Here is a 16812-nt window from a genome sequence, read left to right as displayed (position 1 = left end):
ACACTGCTCTCATAAACATCACGTCGCTTCTAAACCCTTATTGCCATTCCCAGAACTGCTTGCAGCCTTTCAGAAACCCATTATTTTATAATTATAATTAAGACTATTAGGACAGGACTATTTGTGCCAAAAAGCACATTTACACTCAGAATTGTCACTTAGCACTGTCACAGGAGGGATCATCTTTATTTCTACAGAAATCAAGGAGAGTTGCAGACTCTGCCTTTTAAACTTTTAATTTCTAGATGGCATGGGAGTTACTGACCTTGTCTAAATTATTCTCCATTCACTCCACTAACCACCCCTGGCAGAGTAGCCCAGGACATCACAGCAAGCAATTATGTTATGGAAAGAATGCAGCCCCAAGAATCAAGCCAACCCAAGTTCATATCCTGATTCTGCTCCTTCCAATTGAACAATTCAGTCCTTTCATCTCAGTTTCTTCATCTGTGGAATGGTAAAGCTACAAATACCTGCATCGGAAGGCCATTTTAACAATTAAATGAAATAATATACAACTAAAATGGTGCCAGGCATGCACTAAAAGCTTAGCAACTTAAAAAAAAATACAGAAGGTGTGGCAAATGTTATTGTGATTAATATAAGCTGTGTGACCTAAGGCAAGTTACTCATCCTCTCTGGGCATCTCTTTTCTCATTTTTAAAATGAGAAGAGTAGCCTTTAACTCGCGAGGTAGCAGTAACGATCAGATGATCACGCATGGTGCTCAATATAGTTGGTTCCTTTTGATCGACCATTTACTCCACAGATTTTACTTTGAGTTGAAAAGTTCGGTGATCTCCATAAAGGCAGCCAGAGTGTGTGATCTTATTCCAACCATCTGGAAAGTCCTAAGCTTTTGGAACTTCCCCATAATCTCTGTGTTTAATCACAAGTCTGTGATGCCCGTCAGGAAGTCAGACCAACTGTAGACATGATAGAGCAACCCTAGGCATGTTGTTCAAAGAAAGGCCATCATCTAGTGGGCCTGATTTGTTCACTGTTAAAAAATCTTTAATCACATAGCTCTTTATTTTTCCTGGCTCTTACAGCTGTAATATAAATAAAAACAAGTAATAATAATACTTCTCTTTGTTTAATATCAGTCAAAATTATAATGGTGAGATAGGAAGTTTTATGCATTTTGTGATAGCAGGGTGCTCTTGGCATAGAACAGTATTTAGAAGCCCTGCCTCTGCAGTGAAGTGGACTTAGATCCTAATCTCAGTGCTGCCACCAATGAGCAGGTGACAGTGGACACATGATAGAATGACTCCCAGACTCAGACTCCTCATTTGTAAATTGGAAATACTTTAATATCTTTCTAATTCATTGATGTGACAAACTGAGATAGCACAAATAAAGCCCTTGCATAAAACAATTGATCAATTAAATGTAACTATTGTAACTATCAACATTATCATTTTAACCAACTGAGGTCTGCCAACAAGGTATTATTACCTCCATTTCGTGTATTAAGACCTGAGCCTCAAAGCACTTGAATGACTTTCCCACAATCACACAAGTAAATGGAGACACTGGCTTAGACTTTGGTTTTCACTCTCCCAGGGAGTTCACTGTCACATATTGTGTGAGTTCATTTAAGCCTCTCCAGGAGCCTGCTGCTGATTTCTAAAAAGTTTATAGAGTCCAGAAGAAGACTGGGGTCTGACAATCCCGTGAGTAGAGACTGAATCAGAAAGAAATGTCTAATTTTAGTTACAGTCACTTCTGTGGTTCCACAGGCAGGAAAAAATAGCAATTACTTTAGTGTTGTTACTGAGAAGACCTCCCAGTGCTTCTCCTAGTGCCCTCTTAATAAAGTCTTTAGAGTACTCGCCCATAAGGACAGTGTCCTCGTACTGAACGTAATACATGATTTTCAATCCTTAGAGCAACCTTACAAAGTCATATTCCATTCTTATTTTACATTTGAGCTAAGTAGACTCTCAGAGAAATGGAGCCCAAGGCACACAGTTGATAAGGAGTGAATTTGAGTTTTGGCTTTCTCCAAAAGCCACGCTACCCAAAACACCAGAAAAATGGAAAGCACTGTGTTAACGCTCATTCTCGGTGTCTTTCTCTCCTCTTTTTGTTCTATGTCCAGTTTTTCTACTTATTATTGATTAACCTTATTGTTCACATATCCTTTGTTTGAAGCTCCTTCAAGTCCTTTAAATCATTTGGTATGTATAACATACATGCATATGTATTGGCTTAATGATTCATGGCTTCAGTTGAGAAACCCTTGACTAGTGTCAACCACACAGAAAACTGCAGGAGTTTCACTTCCTGTTCTGCCAACTTTAAGCATGAAGCAATTGGGTGTGGAAGAAAGTGTCCTTGAGTGACCTGGAGGCCCAGGCTCAGGTTTTGTCACTTTCCTACTCTGTGGCCTATTGAAAAATTTACTTCATTGAACTTCAGCTTTCCCATCAATAAAATGAAAAAAGTTAATTATTGATTTGCTACCTTACTCAGCTAATGAGATACTCAAATATAGTTTTGTGAATATGTTTCAAGTTGTAAGATATCACACAAATTTAAGGCATTATAATTGGCATTAATTTCTCCTTATTCAACCCTTTATCCCTCTTAAATCCAGAGGATTTAAAGAGCTAAAAAGAGGCTGTCTGAGGCCTGACTTTACTCTTTCTTCTCCTTCTGTTCTATGCATATAATTTCTTTCCCTGCTTGTCCACCTCACCTGCCATTTCTAGAATTTCCATCTGGGAGAGGGAACTGATAGGAAGGAGGCCAATGTCAGCCTTTAATATTTCAGCCTTGAAATACTCCAAGTTGTATGTTGATCTTCCTTCTCTGAGCCTTGTACATTTGCTTGAATAAACACAATTATGCAGAATTCGTATTCAAATATGAATAGAATCACACTTACATGTAGCACGGATATACACAAAATCATACATTTTAAAGCATACTAAGAAACTGATGCATACATCTGTAGATAAACAATCAGGTATGTATGTTAGTTCCTCACTTATCCACAGTTTCACTTTCCCAGGTTTCATGGTCAGTTATGGTCTGAAAATAGGTGAGTACAGTACAATAAGATATTTTGAGAGAGACCAGCAAGAAAGAAAGAAAGAGATCACATTCACGTAACTTTTATTACCATATATTATTATAACTATTCAATTTTATTGTTAGTTAATATCTTACTGTGCCCAATTCAGAAGATGAACTTTATCTATGGTATTTATGTAGAGGAAAAAACATTGCATATATGAGGTTTGGTACCATCTGCGGTCTCAGAGATCCACTTGGGGTCTAAGAACGTATCCACAAAGCATAAGGAATAAGGGGAGACTACTGTACAAGCACAAGAGCAGAGAACTCATCTCAAACAGCCGTAGACATCCACTTCAAATGGATGTATTCTTCAAGAAATATAATCACACTCTCTTCTATACAGATATGATCATGTGGACACACATACTTTCAAATACACACAGCCCTGATAGGGATACATAGGGATATGTGCACAAATGCATACATCTACTTTCGCTAGTACATGAAACATAGAAACACACCCAGGGATGTTCAATCACCCTAGACCTGCTCAAACCAAACACACTCTGAAACACTCAGTAACAAACACTTCTGAGTGTGGTCATATTTCCAGTTTTGACAACTGAATTTTGTTGTCTTTTCTTTTTTATAGCTTCATTCAGATATAATTGATATTATAAAACTGCATATATTTAATGTATACAATTTGATGAGTTTAGACATAGTCACATATCTATGAAACCATCACCACAATCAAGGTAATAAATATATCCATCACCTCCAAAAGCTTCCTTATGTATATGTATATGGTAAGAACACTTAACATGAGATCTACCCTCTTAACAAAATGTTAAGTGCATAATACAGTATTGTTCATTGTAGGAACTCTGCTATACTGCTGATCTTTAGGGCTAATTCATCTTGCATACTATAATTTTATACCAATTAGACAACTCCCTATTTCCTCATTTCTCCCTTCCTCCTTTTCCCTAGGAACCACTTTTCTATTCTCTGCTTCTATGAGTTTGACTATTTCAGAACCTCACATAAGTGAAATCAGGCAGTATTTGTCTTTCTGTTACTTGTTTATTCTACATAGCATAATGGCCTCTGGGTTTATTCATGTTGTCATAAATGGCAGGATTCCCCCTTTTTTAGGCTGAATAATATCCCATTGTATGTATATGCACATTTTCTTTGTCCATTTATTTTTCAATGGAAATTTGGGTTGTTTTCATAACTTTGGAAACAGTGATTGTGAACAGTGCTGCAATGAACATGGGAGTGTAAATATTTTCTTGAAATTCTGATTTCAATTATTTTGGGTATATACACAGAAGTGAGATTGCTGGATCATACAGTAGTTCTATTTTTAATTTTTGAGAAACCTCCGTACTGTTTTTCATAATGACTGCACCATTTTCCACTCCCTCCAACAGTGAAGAAGGGTTCCAATTTCTCTATATCCTTGATGACACTTCATTTTTTTTATAGTAGCCATTCTACCTGGTAGAAGGTGATATCTCATTGCGGTTTTTATTTTCATTTCCCTGATGACATCCTGATTGTCCTTTTCTTGAATGTTCTGTTTCTAGGGAGGCTGGATGAACATTCTTTTCTGGGAACCTTCTTTATAAGAACCCCATTAATTCCAGACACATTGTTTTCTCAATGATAACATCCACTTTTCCCAAAATGTGGTCAGGGAGCGTTGCCTAACAGGAAACAGCAATGTATACTCCCTGCCTTGAATCCCTTCACGAGTTGTTCTCCTGGCAGTGAGAAGGGTACAGAGGAGGGATCCTAGCCGTCTATGTCTCCTTGAAGAGATTCAGAGGTCCATCAAACATCACTTGTTCTGAAAAAAATAAATTTCTGCTGCAACTCATTTCATGAGGTCACCCCGGGTTTATCAGCCCATATGTTTCTGGAATCAAGAAAAGGTGACCTCATGAGGTCATCCCACTTCCTTCCTGCCTCTAGTCCAAATTGTCCATGATAAGACCAGGAAGCGGAAATTTTCTTCCCCTATTTAAAAAAATGCCCCCTTTAAACAAATTATTTCAATGCTGCTTTCATGACAGTTATTACTTAGTAGGCAATAACTTCGGGATGACATCGAGTGACAAAATGAGAGTGTACTTTTCCATACTTCCTTGAAAAATAGTGGTTAAATAAATATGGATATTTGAAGCACGTCTTGAACAACCTTATTTATGATATTGGCTTATAGGCAAGACATAAAAAAATGAAAACTGTGTATATAAAAATAAAAATATATCAGGGGTGATTAGTCAAAAAATAGAACATGCTCGAGAATGACCAGGATGGTTGTGAGCATGTGTTAATCAGGTTTCCTTAGGAATCAGACACTAGACTTTAACCTCTGTAAGGAGACAGACTTAAAATGGAAGGGGCACCTTGCATCAGGAGCCCACTGCAGTCATCAAGTAGAATTTAAATTGTATTCAATCAAAAAGGAAAAAGTGAACACCCAGTTCAGTCAAAACTACCAAAATGGTTTTATGATGGCTGTAACATAATACATAATATAATTTCCATTCAAAAGACTCAGGAAAAGAACAATGTCTCTTTCTGCTTTCTCTCTCTTTATTCAACTTGATGAGGTAAGAGTTGAAATGACTTTCTTTGTCATGGGTTCCTTGGCTGAGTTGGTTGAAATGCCCACCTGGAAGACTCTGTATTTTAGTCTAGCATTTATTCCCTCTGCACTGGAAGCTCCTTGAGATTAGCAGCCCCATGTATCTAGTGCACCAGGGAATTACTCACCCTTAGCATAAGGCCTGGCATGTGGCAGCATTTAATACTTATTAACTGAACAAGTGTTGGACCCAGCTGGGCAAGAAATGCCTCAGGAGTTTTTTATTTTTCCTCTTCAGGTAGATGTTGCTTCCCGCTAATTGCATCCTGTACCCACTGTTCCTTCTGGATTCCATGATTTACCATCCAGCAGGGCTTTTCTGAGTCGTCTCCAGAAGATGTGCCGCCCCAGGACACTATCCTCCCACTCCAGGTAAGTGTTCCTGCTGAGAAGGCGGTACAGCTCCACCTGCTGCCTGAGCAGGGTCTTCTCCACCTTCTGCAGGACAATGAAGATGATCCCAGCACGACTGCTCAGAAACTGCCAGGTCTGAGCAATCTCATACTCAAAGATACACCAGCGGCTCTGGATGAAGTGCTGGGACACCACAACAATCACCTTTCGGCTTTTATGGAAACCTTCATGGATGATGTTGGCAGCAATGGCCACACCGGGAATAAAGTCTCTGTAGTGAAGGCAGAGCTGAAAGGGAGGCACCCCTTCTTCTAAATTCTTTACTAGCTCATTCCTTACCCAGTCCTCATCCTGGCTTGAGTAGATAACAAAGGCATCATAGGTGTTTTCACCTCTACCATACTTCATGCAGCCAGCAAGAAGCATCAGGTGAAAATAGAACTTATAGACCAGAACTGCTACAACAGATACTACAAGCACACTGAGGACTGACACACCAATGATGGTCTTATTCATCTGACAGGTGATATTCAAACTCAGCACAGGCATGCCCTGCTTATCTGAAGGTGTTGCACATTCCATTCGTTCAACTTCCACCAAGAGCTGCCTCTGGTCCTTGATCCACTGCAGGAAACTCTCGTGTTCACAAGTACAAGCAAAGTCATTCTGAGTAAGATTTAAGAAGGCTAGACTACTTGGAAAACGCTGTAGTTCCTGTTTTTTGGAAGTCATTATGTGATTGAGACTGTAATCAAGAACCTGGAGGGAGTTCAGACACTTATAAGGAAACGTATCCAATGAAAAGAAGTTGTTGTGGCTCATATTTAGTACCTGAAGACTGGAGAGTGAGTTAAATGCTGTTGGAGACAATTGCTCCAGTTGACACTGAGAGAGGTCCAGGAAGGTCAAGTTTCTCAACTCTGTGAAGATATCTGGAAGGAAGTTTTCCTGGAAAGAATTGCCAGCCATTTTCAAGACTTCGAGATTGGACAAGCCATTGAAGATGCCATTGAAAGCAACTCTGGTGTGAGTATGAGAAATGTCAAGGTAAATGAGGTTTCTGAGTGATAGGAATACTGAAAACTCACTCATTTGTTTCAAATTGGAATGCTGCAAATCCAGATGTTCTAGCTGTTCTAAGCCCAAGAAGTTTGAACTCATGGTAATAACATCATTGAAGCTCAGATCTAAATACTTTAGGCTGTTTGTCCCAAAATCACTTTGAGAACAGCAACCTTTGAAACTCAAGCCATTTCTACTGAGATCTAGAAACTCAAGGCTTGGTAGATCAACTTCTGAAAAAGCATTCCCACCTCTGTTGGCAGTGAAAGTAAGCCTTTTGAGAGATTTGAGGTTCAATGTGGGAAACTGTCCAAATTTACAGTTAACTAATTCTAAATGTTGCCATCCGAAATTATAAGAAAAGTCTTCTACCCTTTTAATAGTCACACTCACCAGGGAAAATGAAGAAACATTTGCCAAACAATTAAATAAGTCAATAATATCATCGAGGTAGTGGTCTAAGTATGCTAATCGGAATTCTTCAATGGTCAAATTGCACAGGCCCTCTAGAGCAGATTTGTCAAACTCTTCCAAGTTTCCTTCATTTCTAAATTCTCCCAGAACCAAACGATGGACTTCTAAACCAGCCAGACCTTGAATACAAGTTTTCATTACATTTAAACTATCAAAATTATTTCTTAAAGTCAGCTTATGAAGGCTAATTTCTTTAAATGCACCTGGTTGGATAAAGTTCATAGGGTTCAGGGACAGGTCTAAAGAGAGATTGAGTAGGGGCATTTGATGTAGAACCTGCAAGTCTTTGCAATAAATACTTTGAATCTTGTTGCTGGAAAGGTCCAAGTGCTCTAGATTGGTCAGATTAGAAAAATACTCAGGTAATTTGAAAGATTGGATAAGATTGTGAGCCACATTAAGTTCTTTCAAAGTTTTGAGATGTCCAATGGGGAAGTTCTCTAGAGATGCTAGATTTGTCTCCACAGCCACTAGCTTCTGTAAACTTGATAGTCCAGAAAAGGCTCCCAGAGCTAAACTCTGGATGGGGTTTCCTGTCAATATTAAGGTGGAGAGGAGGCTTAGGCTCTGATATGCCCCATCTTCAATTGTCTGGATTTCACACCTACAGGAATAAAAAGACATTGATTATCTAATATTTCTGCTGAATAAGAACCTAAAATAGAATATTAATCCTAGTCATCCAGCTCTTCATACAGATGTGATGGGTCATATGATTGTGCATAGGCAAAGACATCAAGCAGGACAGATGATGATGGCATGAGCAAATAAGAAGCCCCACAGATTGAGTATTATCATAGTGGCTGCAATGATAGGCTCTTTTTTGTCATGTTAGGCATACATGATAAGCAGAGGAGAAAATCCATAAGAAGGAAATCAGTTAAAGATCAATAATTGACATATATAAAGATTGTGCAGTTGATAAAGCATGTAATAGCCTTGGATCAAGTTTAGCCATTTTCTGTCACACAAAATTGTGATTATACATCTGATTGGTACCCATAATATGGATAGTTGTTAGTTGTTAGCCAAGATAAATGACTGGTAAATATCAATTTCAGAGATATGAAAAATTATACATAAGTGTCACAGATACTCTTAATGTTTATGAAAAATGCTTACATGATAGCTAGATATGTGAAAGTTGTTGTTATCAGAGGTAAATGCTTGTAACAGGTGATAGGAGCAAGTTTTGTGGAAAAAAATGAAAATTATGTGCTATAAGAGTTCACATCCAGAGAACTGTTGTGGACCAAGAGAATCAAAGTAGGCTTCTCTGAGAACACTTAAGTTGAAAATTGAAAGATGAGTACAAGTTAACGATAAAAGGAGGTGAAGTGAACAGCAAACACAAAAGCCCCAAGGTTGACAGCAAAAAATGACACATGGAGGAATCATGACAAACAGCTTCCATGGTTGGAGAACAGAGATGAAATTGGAGTGTACAATACGGAGTTGTGGAGAAAGAAGGTTTCCAATTAGGCAGAGGTTTACCAGCCAGATAAAGGGTTTTGAATTTTATCCTAAAAGAAATGAAATCCATGCTACACACAATGTTCAGAGACATGTCCAAGAGACAGGGCTTTGATGCAGCCAGCAAACAGCAAGCCAATTAAAAATTCCTTTCAGCATTGCAGGTGCTTGTCAGTTACACTGTATAAATAAATTCTTTCTTAATCCAGCCTGAATTACATTTACAATATTCCCCACCTGTTTTAGCTTCTTCAGGAGTTTCCTAGATAATAAAAGCATTGTGGTCCAAGCTTTTGTTATTTATTGGTAACTAGACAAAGGATAGGCAGTATAGTAGAAAGAACGGTGGAAGAGTGGACAAAAGAGCTTGGGTTTGGTGCTTCTGCAGTCCTCTCCTACTGTGTGATCTTGAGTACCTCTTTTCCTTTCTAGGTTTTAGTTATCACATTTATAAAGCAAACAGCTGAACTTGATTATTTTTGAAGTTCTTTCTTTCAATTATATGATTTTTATAGCCCATCATTCTATCTCTGCATTGCTCTATACATCAGGTGAGAATGAAACGGTCTTGCTGTGTCTCTATATCATTATATTGGTGATAATCACTTTAGAGAAGTAGAGTATTAAGAAAAAGAGAACATTTAAGTTGGATTCTGGAGATGTGAACTTAAATCTCTGGTCTGTGGATAACAAGCAATGATAATGTACATAAGTCACTTAAATTATTCAAGCTTCAGTTTTCTCACCTATAAAAAGAAATATATGTATATTTCTATAGGGGAAAGAAGGCTGCCTGGTCTATCACAAAGCATTCTTACAAAACTAGTTGAGTTACTGTATGTGAACACTGTATGAAAAGGCAAAGGATGTCTATTGTGCTATCATTTGTGCTTCCCTAATTCAGAATCTCCTATGGGCTAACCAGAAGGGAAGCTGGCCTCTCTGTAAGCACAGATTTAAGGTTTCTGGGGCAAGTTTATTGAGTATCTAGTAGATTGGAGATGAATTACATAAGAGACATTGTTTGTTGAAAAACTACTTCTTGTTTGAAAAAAAAAGGGAGAGGTGGTCTACCTTAATAGAGTACTTGACAAAATTTTCATGCAGAAAACTGAAATTTAGAACATAATGGCATAGATGCAGCTGGTAGCCATTATCCTAAGCAAATTAACAAAGGAACAGAAAGCCAAATACCATGAGTTCTCACTTTGTAAGTAGGAGCTAAACAAGGAGTACACATGGACATAAAGATGGCAAAAATAGACCCTGGGGATTACTAGAGAGGGGATAGAGAGAAAGCAGCAAGGGTTTAAAAACTAACTATTGGGTCCTATGCTCACTACCTGAGTGATGGTACCAATTGTACTCTACACCTCAGCATTACACAATATAACCATGTAAACCCCTGAATCAAAAATAAAAGTTGAAATTATTTTTAAAACCTAATGAAATTCTGTAAGAATACTTTATGCTTATAAAATATATTTTATAAAAATTTAAATATATACAGCATATTAATATTTATTATCACATTTAATCCAGCAGGATAAGTTTCATCATTTCCATTGATCAGATAAGAAAATTAAGATTAGAGGAGATGAAGTAATATGCCTAAGGTTACATGGTAGTAAATGTTGGGGGTAAATTTGGCTCAGGTCTTCTGACCCCAACAGGGCTCTATGCACTATACCACTGCCTTTGAATTGTTTCATTACTCCTTTGTTACATCCTATCTATATCCAAGTTAGAGTATAACAGGTCATATGTTCACTCTTCTACAGAAATGACTGCTCTAAAAAGGATTTTTATACTGTGACCTTAGTCTTTATTAATAATTTCTATAATAAAAAATATGTAAAATGTTTTGAAATGTTTTACAAACCATTGCAGAGAACATGATCCATTATCTAGTTCAATTTGAAAATAAGGCCCTGATGATGAAAACCCTTTTAGAATTTGGTTCCCCTAAAATATCATGATGACAATTCCACCTGCCACAACAAACGATATATTTCCCTGCACCAGAAAAGAAAATCTTAGCCACTATTCCCTGCCCACAGCAGATGTTTTCCTTTAATCTTGACATCTTTCTCCTTGGGTTACTTGTCTTTTCCTAATTCCCTATCCTCTACACTACTTTTAATATTCTAGACATTGTTTGAATCTTATGCAGTTCATGAAATCTTTCTTGACTACCCACCATAGAGAACGCCCCTCTTCTGAAAAATACAATTTGTTACCTTTAGTTTAAACATAGTTTATCACCTACTGTTATATATCCCTATCTTTATATCAGTATCCAGATCCAAAAAATCATAATTAAAATGTGTTGAATATGTACTATGTACCCAGGACCATACCCAGGACTTTAAGGTATTAACTCTTTCAAGAAGATATGCCTCCTTAACAACAGGGGCTGTGTGTTATATATCAATATATGCCTGTCTTCTTGCAGAGTGTACAACATATAGCAAGTAGTCAATAAATAGCTGCTTACGAGAGAATTTAAACTAATTTTCTCTCCTGTCTTAGAAGAAAACCTAAAATGAGAATTGCCCTTAGAAGCTGTCTCAGCCAACTGCCTATTTCACAGATGAGAAAACTGAGACCTGGAGAATAGAGGTAGCTTGCTCAAGGTTATATAGTTAATAAGACATCTCTTGTATGAATGAATAAGTGAATGAAGGTGAGACTCCATGAACCAAGCTTTCCAGTCCAATAATGAAATTATAGGACAATGAACACCTTACCTTGTGCAGTATGTAAAAGTGGATTCATTACCTGGATAAATCCAGCACCTGCAGTTCTGGGAAACTGAAGAAGCTATAGCTGCCTAAATGCCTCAGGGGATTAAAGCTCAGGTCCAGGTTCTTGGTTGAGAAGGGGAGGTTGTCGGGGATTTTGTAGAAATTCAGCTCCATGCATTGATAAGTAATGTTAGGAACCACCTGCAATGATTACACATGAAATGAAGTATCTTTACTGCATGGTCTCCCAACTCCCCTCTCCTAGACCAGAGATGGTGGGAGGGGGGGAGCCTCTTTATGTGCAAGCACAAAATTCAGTCAACCTTTTTTCATCCATCTGTCCATTCTTCCATCCATCTATCCATCCATCCATTCACTCAGTTCATGCTTATAAATTGTCTTACTGTAGATTAGAAAGTAAAGAGCACCTACTATGTGCTCAGCATTCTAACCTCTGTGATAAAATGGCAGCATTTAGCAACAAGCAATGGAATCAGGGGGTGAAGGGCTGAGGCTCTGGAGTCTGAAAGCTCTGGGTTTCATGCCAGCTCTTCTGTGTGGTTTAGGGCCAAGTCTTTAAAAACAAAACAAAGCAAACAAAAGAAAAACCTCAGTGAGCCTCATTTTATCATATGTAAAATGTAGGTAATAAAATATCCAATATCGTGCTTGCTGCAGTAGCACATATACTAAAATTCAAAGGATACAGAGAAGATGAGCACGGCCCCTGCACAAGGATGACACACAAATCCATGATGCGTTCCATATTTTCATGATCTATGCAGCAAATCACCATGGCACATATTTACTTATGTAATAAACGTGCATGCTCTGCACATGTACCCCTGAACTTAAAAGTTGGAAATACAAAAAATAAATAAAATATCCAGTATCATTCTAAATATTCCATATCATTGGGGAGACTGTCTGGCAGTCAAGATGTCCAGACTTTCCTTAGTCATGGCCCAGATTTTGACAACTGCATTCTTTTTCTTGGTTCATTGACCCTTGAGCAGAGTGATGTAGAAATAGGGAGAAATCTTTAGAGTGCATGGATTCCCATGGTGGAACCTAGTAAATAAGGTCAAGTGCTTTATGTTGTCTTTGTTCTTACGCTGCTTTCTAGCCTACTTTCCCACGTCTTTGTAAGCCTAATTCTCTAACGCTCCCATCTAATTTCTGAATGCTCTCATTCCTCCTGAATGTTCTCATTTCCAACAAAATTCCTTGCAGAAGCCAGCTAATTGTAGTTTTCTGTTGTTTGAAACCAATAGAATCTGTTTGAAGGATTAAATGAGATAAGGTGTTTAAAGAGTTTATTTAAAAGCCCGCTACAGTATAAGTGATCAATAGATGTTAACATTAATTATTATCTATTATTAATCCCTTACCATATGCCTGCATAGTTCTTGTTATATACTTTCACTTAATCTTCAAATAAGCATTTAAAGATGAGGAAAACGGAAATTCAAAGAAATGAAGTAATATGCGCAAAGTCAGAGTTCAAACATGCAGATCTTCATTCGTATGTCTGCTTAAATGTTGCAAGCCATGGAGCCTCAAAGACAATATTGCCTAATAGAAACAGTGCCAGGCACTCTTTCTTTGCCCTCTGTTATTCCCTTTCACAGGATGCACCACCATCTAACATTATGTTTTCTATGTGATTGTTCTCATCGTATTGTTCATATCCTGTACTCCCCATCGTTTTGTTCATCTCCTGTATTCCATTGCAAGTTTGGTGAGTTTGCCCACTGCTTTGTCTCCAGCACCCAGAATGGTGTCTGGCAAATGGTCGATGCTCAATAAATATTTGCTGAATCAATAACTGATTGAATAACTGATTAAATGAAGGTTTACTTAAGTCCAAATTGAAGCATTTCCTGCCAAGTGCTGTGGGCATCACAAAGAAAAATATGATGCAGCTCCAGACTTCAATGGACTCACTGTCTAGAGGAAGAGTTTAGATAGGAGCAAAGCTAACACTGTCTCAAGAGGCCATAAAATAGGCTTAGAAAATATGTCCTGTGGTTCAGAGAACGCAGAGATCAAGTCTGGATTCAGGAAAGGCTTCCCAGAAAAGGAAGATTTTAAAGTAGGTCTTGGAAGATGAGTAAGGTTTAGATATGTGGAAAGGGGAAGACAAACATGTCCTAAGGAGAGGACAACGTGAGCACGGAAAGAGTGGAAAACAAACTCAGATTAGCTGGTGAGTGGTGAGAGTGGTGAAAACTAAGTAAGAGGGCAAGCCAGATCAGGAGGGCCTCAGACTTTGTCCTGCAGCAATTATTTCAATCATTTATCACATACACATCTAGCGGCTACTGTGTGCTGGCCACTAGAAATATAGTGGTAAATAAAACCAGCAATGATCCTGCCTCCTTACCGATTCCATTACAAAGGGAGAGAGAGAAAATAAACAAACAAAAATATAAAATGTTGTGCTCTAGAAAAAAAATAATTAAGTAGTATAAGGGGATTTGAGGCAAATAAGTGAGGCTGGAGAGTTCTATATGGGGCAATCAAGGAAGACTGCCCTGAGGAGGGGACATTTAAGCAGAGATCTGAATGGAGTGATTAAAGCATGAAAAGGACTTGGGCTGCACTGACCAATATGGTAGTCACTAGCCATACAGTTATCAAACACAAGAAATGTGAATAGTGTAAATTGAGATGTGTGGTAAATGTAAAATATATACTAAATTCCAGACTTAGTACCAAACAAGGAATGCAAAAATATCAGTAATAGGTAAATATATATTAAAATTTTAAACATTATTTTAAATACGCTAAGTTAAATAAAAATATTATCGAAATTAATTTCACCTGTTTCTTTTTTTTTAATGAGGCTACTAAAAACTTTAAAAATACATATGTGGTTCACGTAATATTGCCACTGGATAGAACTGATCTAGCATTCTAGGTAGAAGAAATAGCCAGTGCAAAGGCCCTGTGGTAGAAAGCTGTTCTAATGGCAATGGAGAGTTATTAAAAGTTTTTAAGAAGAGTAATTTGTTAGATCAAAGCCTAAGGAAAAACAATAACAACAAATGCAAATGCATAATGAACAAGAACGTGCAGAATGAATTAAAGGAAGAAGACTGGAATCAGGAAAGTAGTTACTGTGTAAGACTCAATGCCAGGGGAAATGAGGGCCTGCCTTACAGTGGCACTAAGGGGATGGGCAGGGATGGACAGGCTTCAGGGACCCACAGGAAAAAGTACATGGGGAAAAGAAGCCAAGTTTGGCTGTGGTTTTATCTCGCAGTGAGCCTAATTAGAAAATCTATCTCCATTGACCTAACAGCAGAGGGATACAGAGAAGAGGATGAGGAGGAGGACTATGGGCAGGGAACTGAGGGAAGGGATGGCTTCAAGATAATGAATTGGTCTTTGCTAAATATTACTTGATTTTCTCCTATATCCTCAACTTCAGGACTGCAGCTGGCTTTTTCTCTTGAGTTTCTGACCCTGCCTCACCGTAAATCATGTTCTTAGCTGTTCGGCTCTACTATGGGTTTCTAAAGCAACTGTGAAGTCTGCCCAGGGGAAGAACAAAAGAGATCCATCATGAATAAGATTGCCAACCAGCTGATTGGTATTTCACTAAGAAAGAAACTGTTGCATTAGCTGACATTATACATATTTCCCTCTTGCTTTTTTCTTCTCTCTCTCTCTCCTTTCCTTTTTCATTCTTTTTTTCATCCTCTGGACTAAACTATATTACTAAGAAGTCTGACACCCACTTAGAAAGTTCTTTCTCTAGAGACACACACACAAAAGCCATCTTTTTCCTGAGATTGAAAGGAGCAGGGTGACTGCTTGAAGCTGAGTGTAAAGACCACCAGTGGGAAGAAATGACACTGAAGCAGTCTGCTTACTCTCTAGTGAAGAAGGTCTTAGAATTCTCTTACGGATGCAAAAACTAGTCTCAGACAGGTTTGATAATTTCTTCACACAGCCACAAGGTAGCAGAGCAGGGACCTTAAGCAGATCTATGTTATCTAATGCCCCTGTTAGCACTCAAAATTTCCAAATGGAACAAACCCCCAACGGCGGCCTCTAGTGCCCTGTAACAATGAATTATTTGATCTCTGTGGCTTCTAAATTTAAGGTAATTTAACTCTTTTTTGCAAAAATAAAAAAACCAGGGCACACAGTGAGAAGTTCTGGGCAGAAGTGAGGGAAAGTTCAGAGGAGCTGACTCCAGCCACATACCTCCACGCAGGGATCCCAACTTTCTGGTCTCACGCAGGAGAGGAAGGCCATGGCTGGGATCAGAGTCCCAGCCAGGCGCGAGGCAGACATCATCCTGGCATCATCCTCACTGCTTCTGTGAGCAGCAGTGGCCCTGTGAACGCGTGGCTCGCTATCACCGTCTGACCGAGCAGTTTCTGAGGCACTGGTGTCTTCTCTTCCTTGAGCTGCCCCACAGAAATTGGTGTATTCAAAGCAGTTCTGGGCTAAAGGGTGAGAGGAAGTGAAAGTGGCAACCTTAGCATTCTGGACTTTTGTTTCTCTAATGGTTATCTCTTTTGTCACAGGAGAGGAAGTTAGAAGAAGAAAACGCCTGCAGACCAGTGGCTAAAGAAACACCAAGAGGAAGCTAGTTGGCTTTTATCCCAATTAGTCATCTGATCTCTGCCTGAGCTTGGTGAATTTAGGAAAACAGTCAGGTTCTGTTGAAATAGCCCTTGTAACTCTCTAGGATGATGGTGATTTTCCAATTTTGTTTCAGCTGTGGAAACACTATTTGTATTAGTTTGCTGGGGCTGCCATAAGGAAATACCACAGACTGGCTGGCTTAAACAACCGACATTTATTTTCTCACAATTCTAGAGGCTTCCAGTCTGAACTCAAGGTGTCAGCAAGTGTGTCTGAATTCTAATCTCCCCTTCTTATAAGGACAGCAGTTATGTTGGATTAGGGCCCACCATAATGACCTCATTCTACCTTACATACCTCTTTCAAGGCTCTCTCTCTCCATATACAGTCATAATCTGAGGTAGC

General features: G+C 38.5%; 1 protein-coding gene and 1 non-coding gene across 3 annotated transcripts; one reads left to right on the top strand and one right to left on the bottom strand.

Annotated features, from left to right (window-relative positions):
* Positions 1 to 1423: 1423 nt before the first annotated feature.
* Positions 1424 to 16377, bottom strand: TLR4 (toll like receptor 4). 2 transcript variants are annotated; one of them, XM_032164983.2, is made up of 4 exons: positions 16021 to 16085; positions 12255 to 12376; positions 11837 to 12003; positions 1424 to 8186 (listed from the first exon to the last, which is right to left on the bottom strand). In XM_032164983.2, the coding sequence occupies exons 3-4, from the start codon at positions 11974 to 11976 to the stop codon at positions 5948 to 5950; spliced, it is 2379 nt and encodes a 792-aa protein (XP_032020874.1). In that variant the 5' UTR covers positions 11977 to 12003; positions 12255 to 12376; positions 16021 to 16085; the 3' UTR covers positions 1424 to 5947. The 2 variants fall into 2 exon arrangements, with proteins under 2 accessions (XP_032020874.1, XP_032020873.1); XM_032164982.2 differs by lacking the exon at positions 12255 to 12376 and having other exon boundaries at positions 16021 to 16377.
* Positions 12468 to 12574, top strand: LOC116476110 (U6 spliceosomal RNA). Its single transcript, XR_004250161.1, has one exon. It is a non-coding gene; the product is annotated as a U6 spliceosomal RNA (small nuclear RNA).
* Positions 16378 to 16812: the final 435 nt, after the last annotated feature.

Source organism: Hylobates moloch, unplaced genomic scaffold (assembly GCF_009828535.3).
Source record: "Hylobates moloch isolate HMO894 unplaced genomic scaffold, HMol_V3 SCAFFOLD_10, whole genome shotgun sequence".
NCBI lineage: Eukaryota > Metazoa > Chordata > Mammalia > Primates > Hylobatidae > Hylobates > Hylobates moloch.
This window is presented reverse-complemented; position numbering and strand designations above follow the sequence as displayed.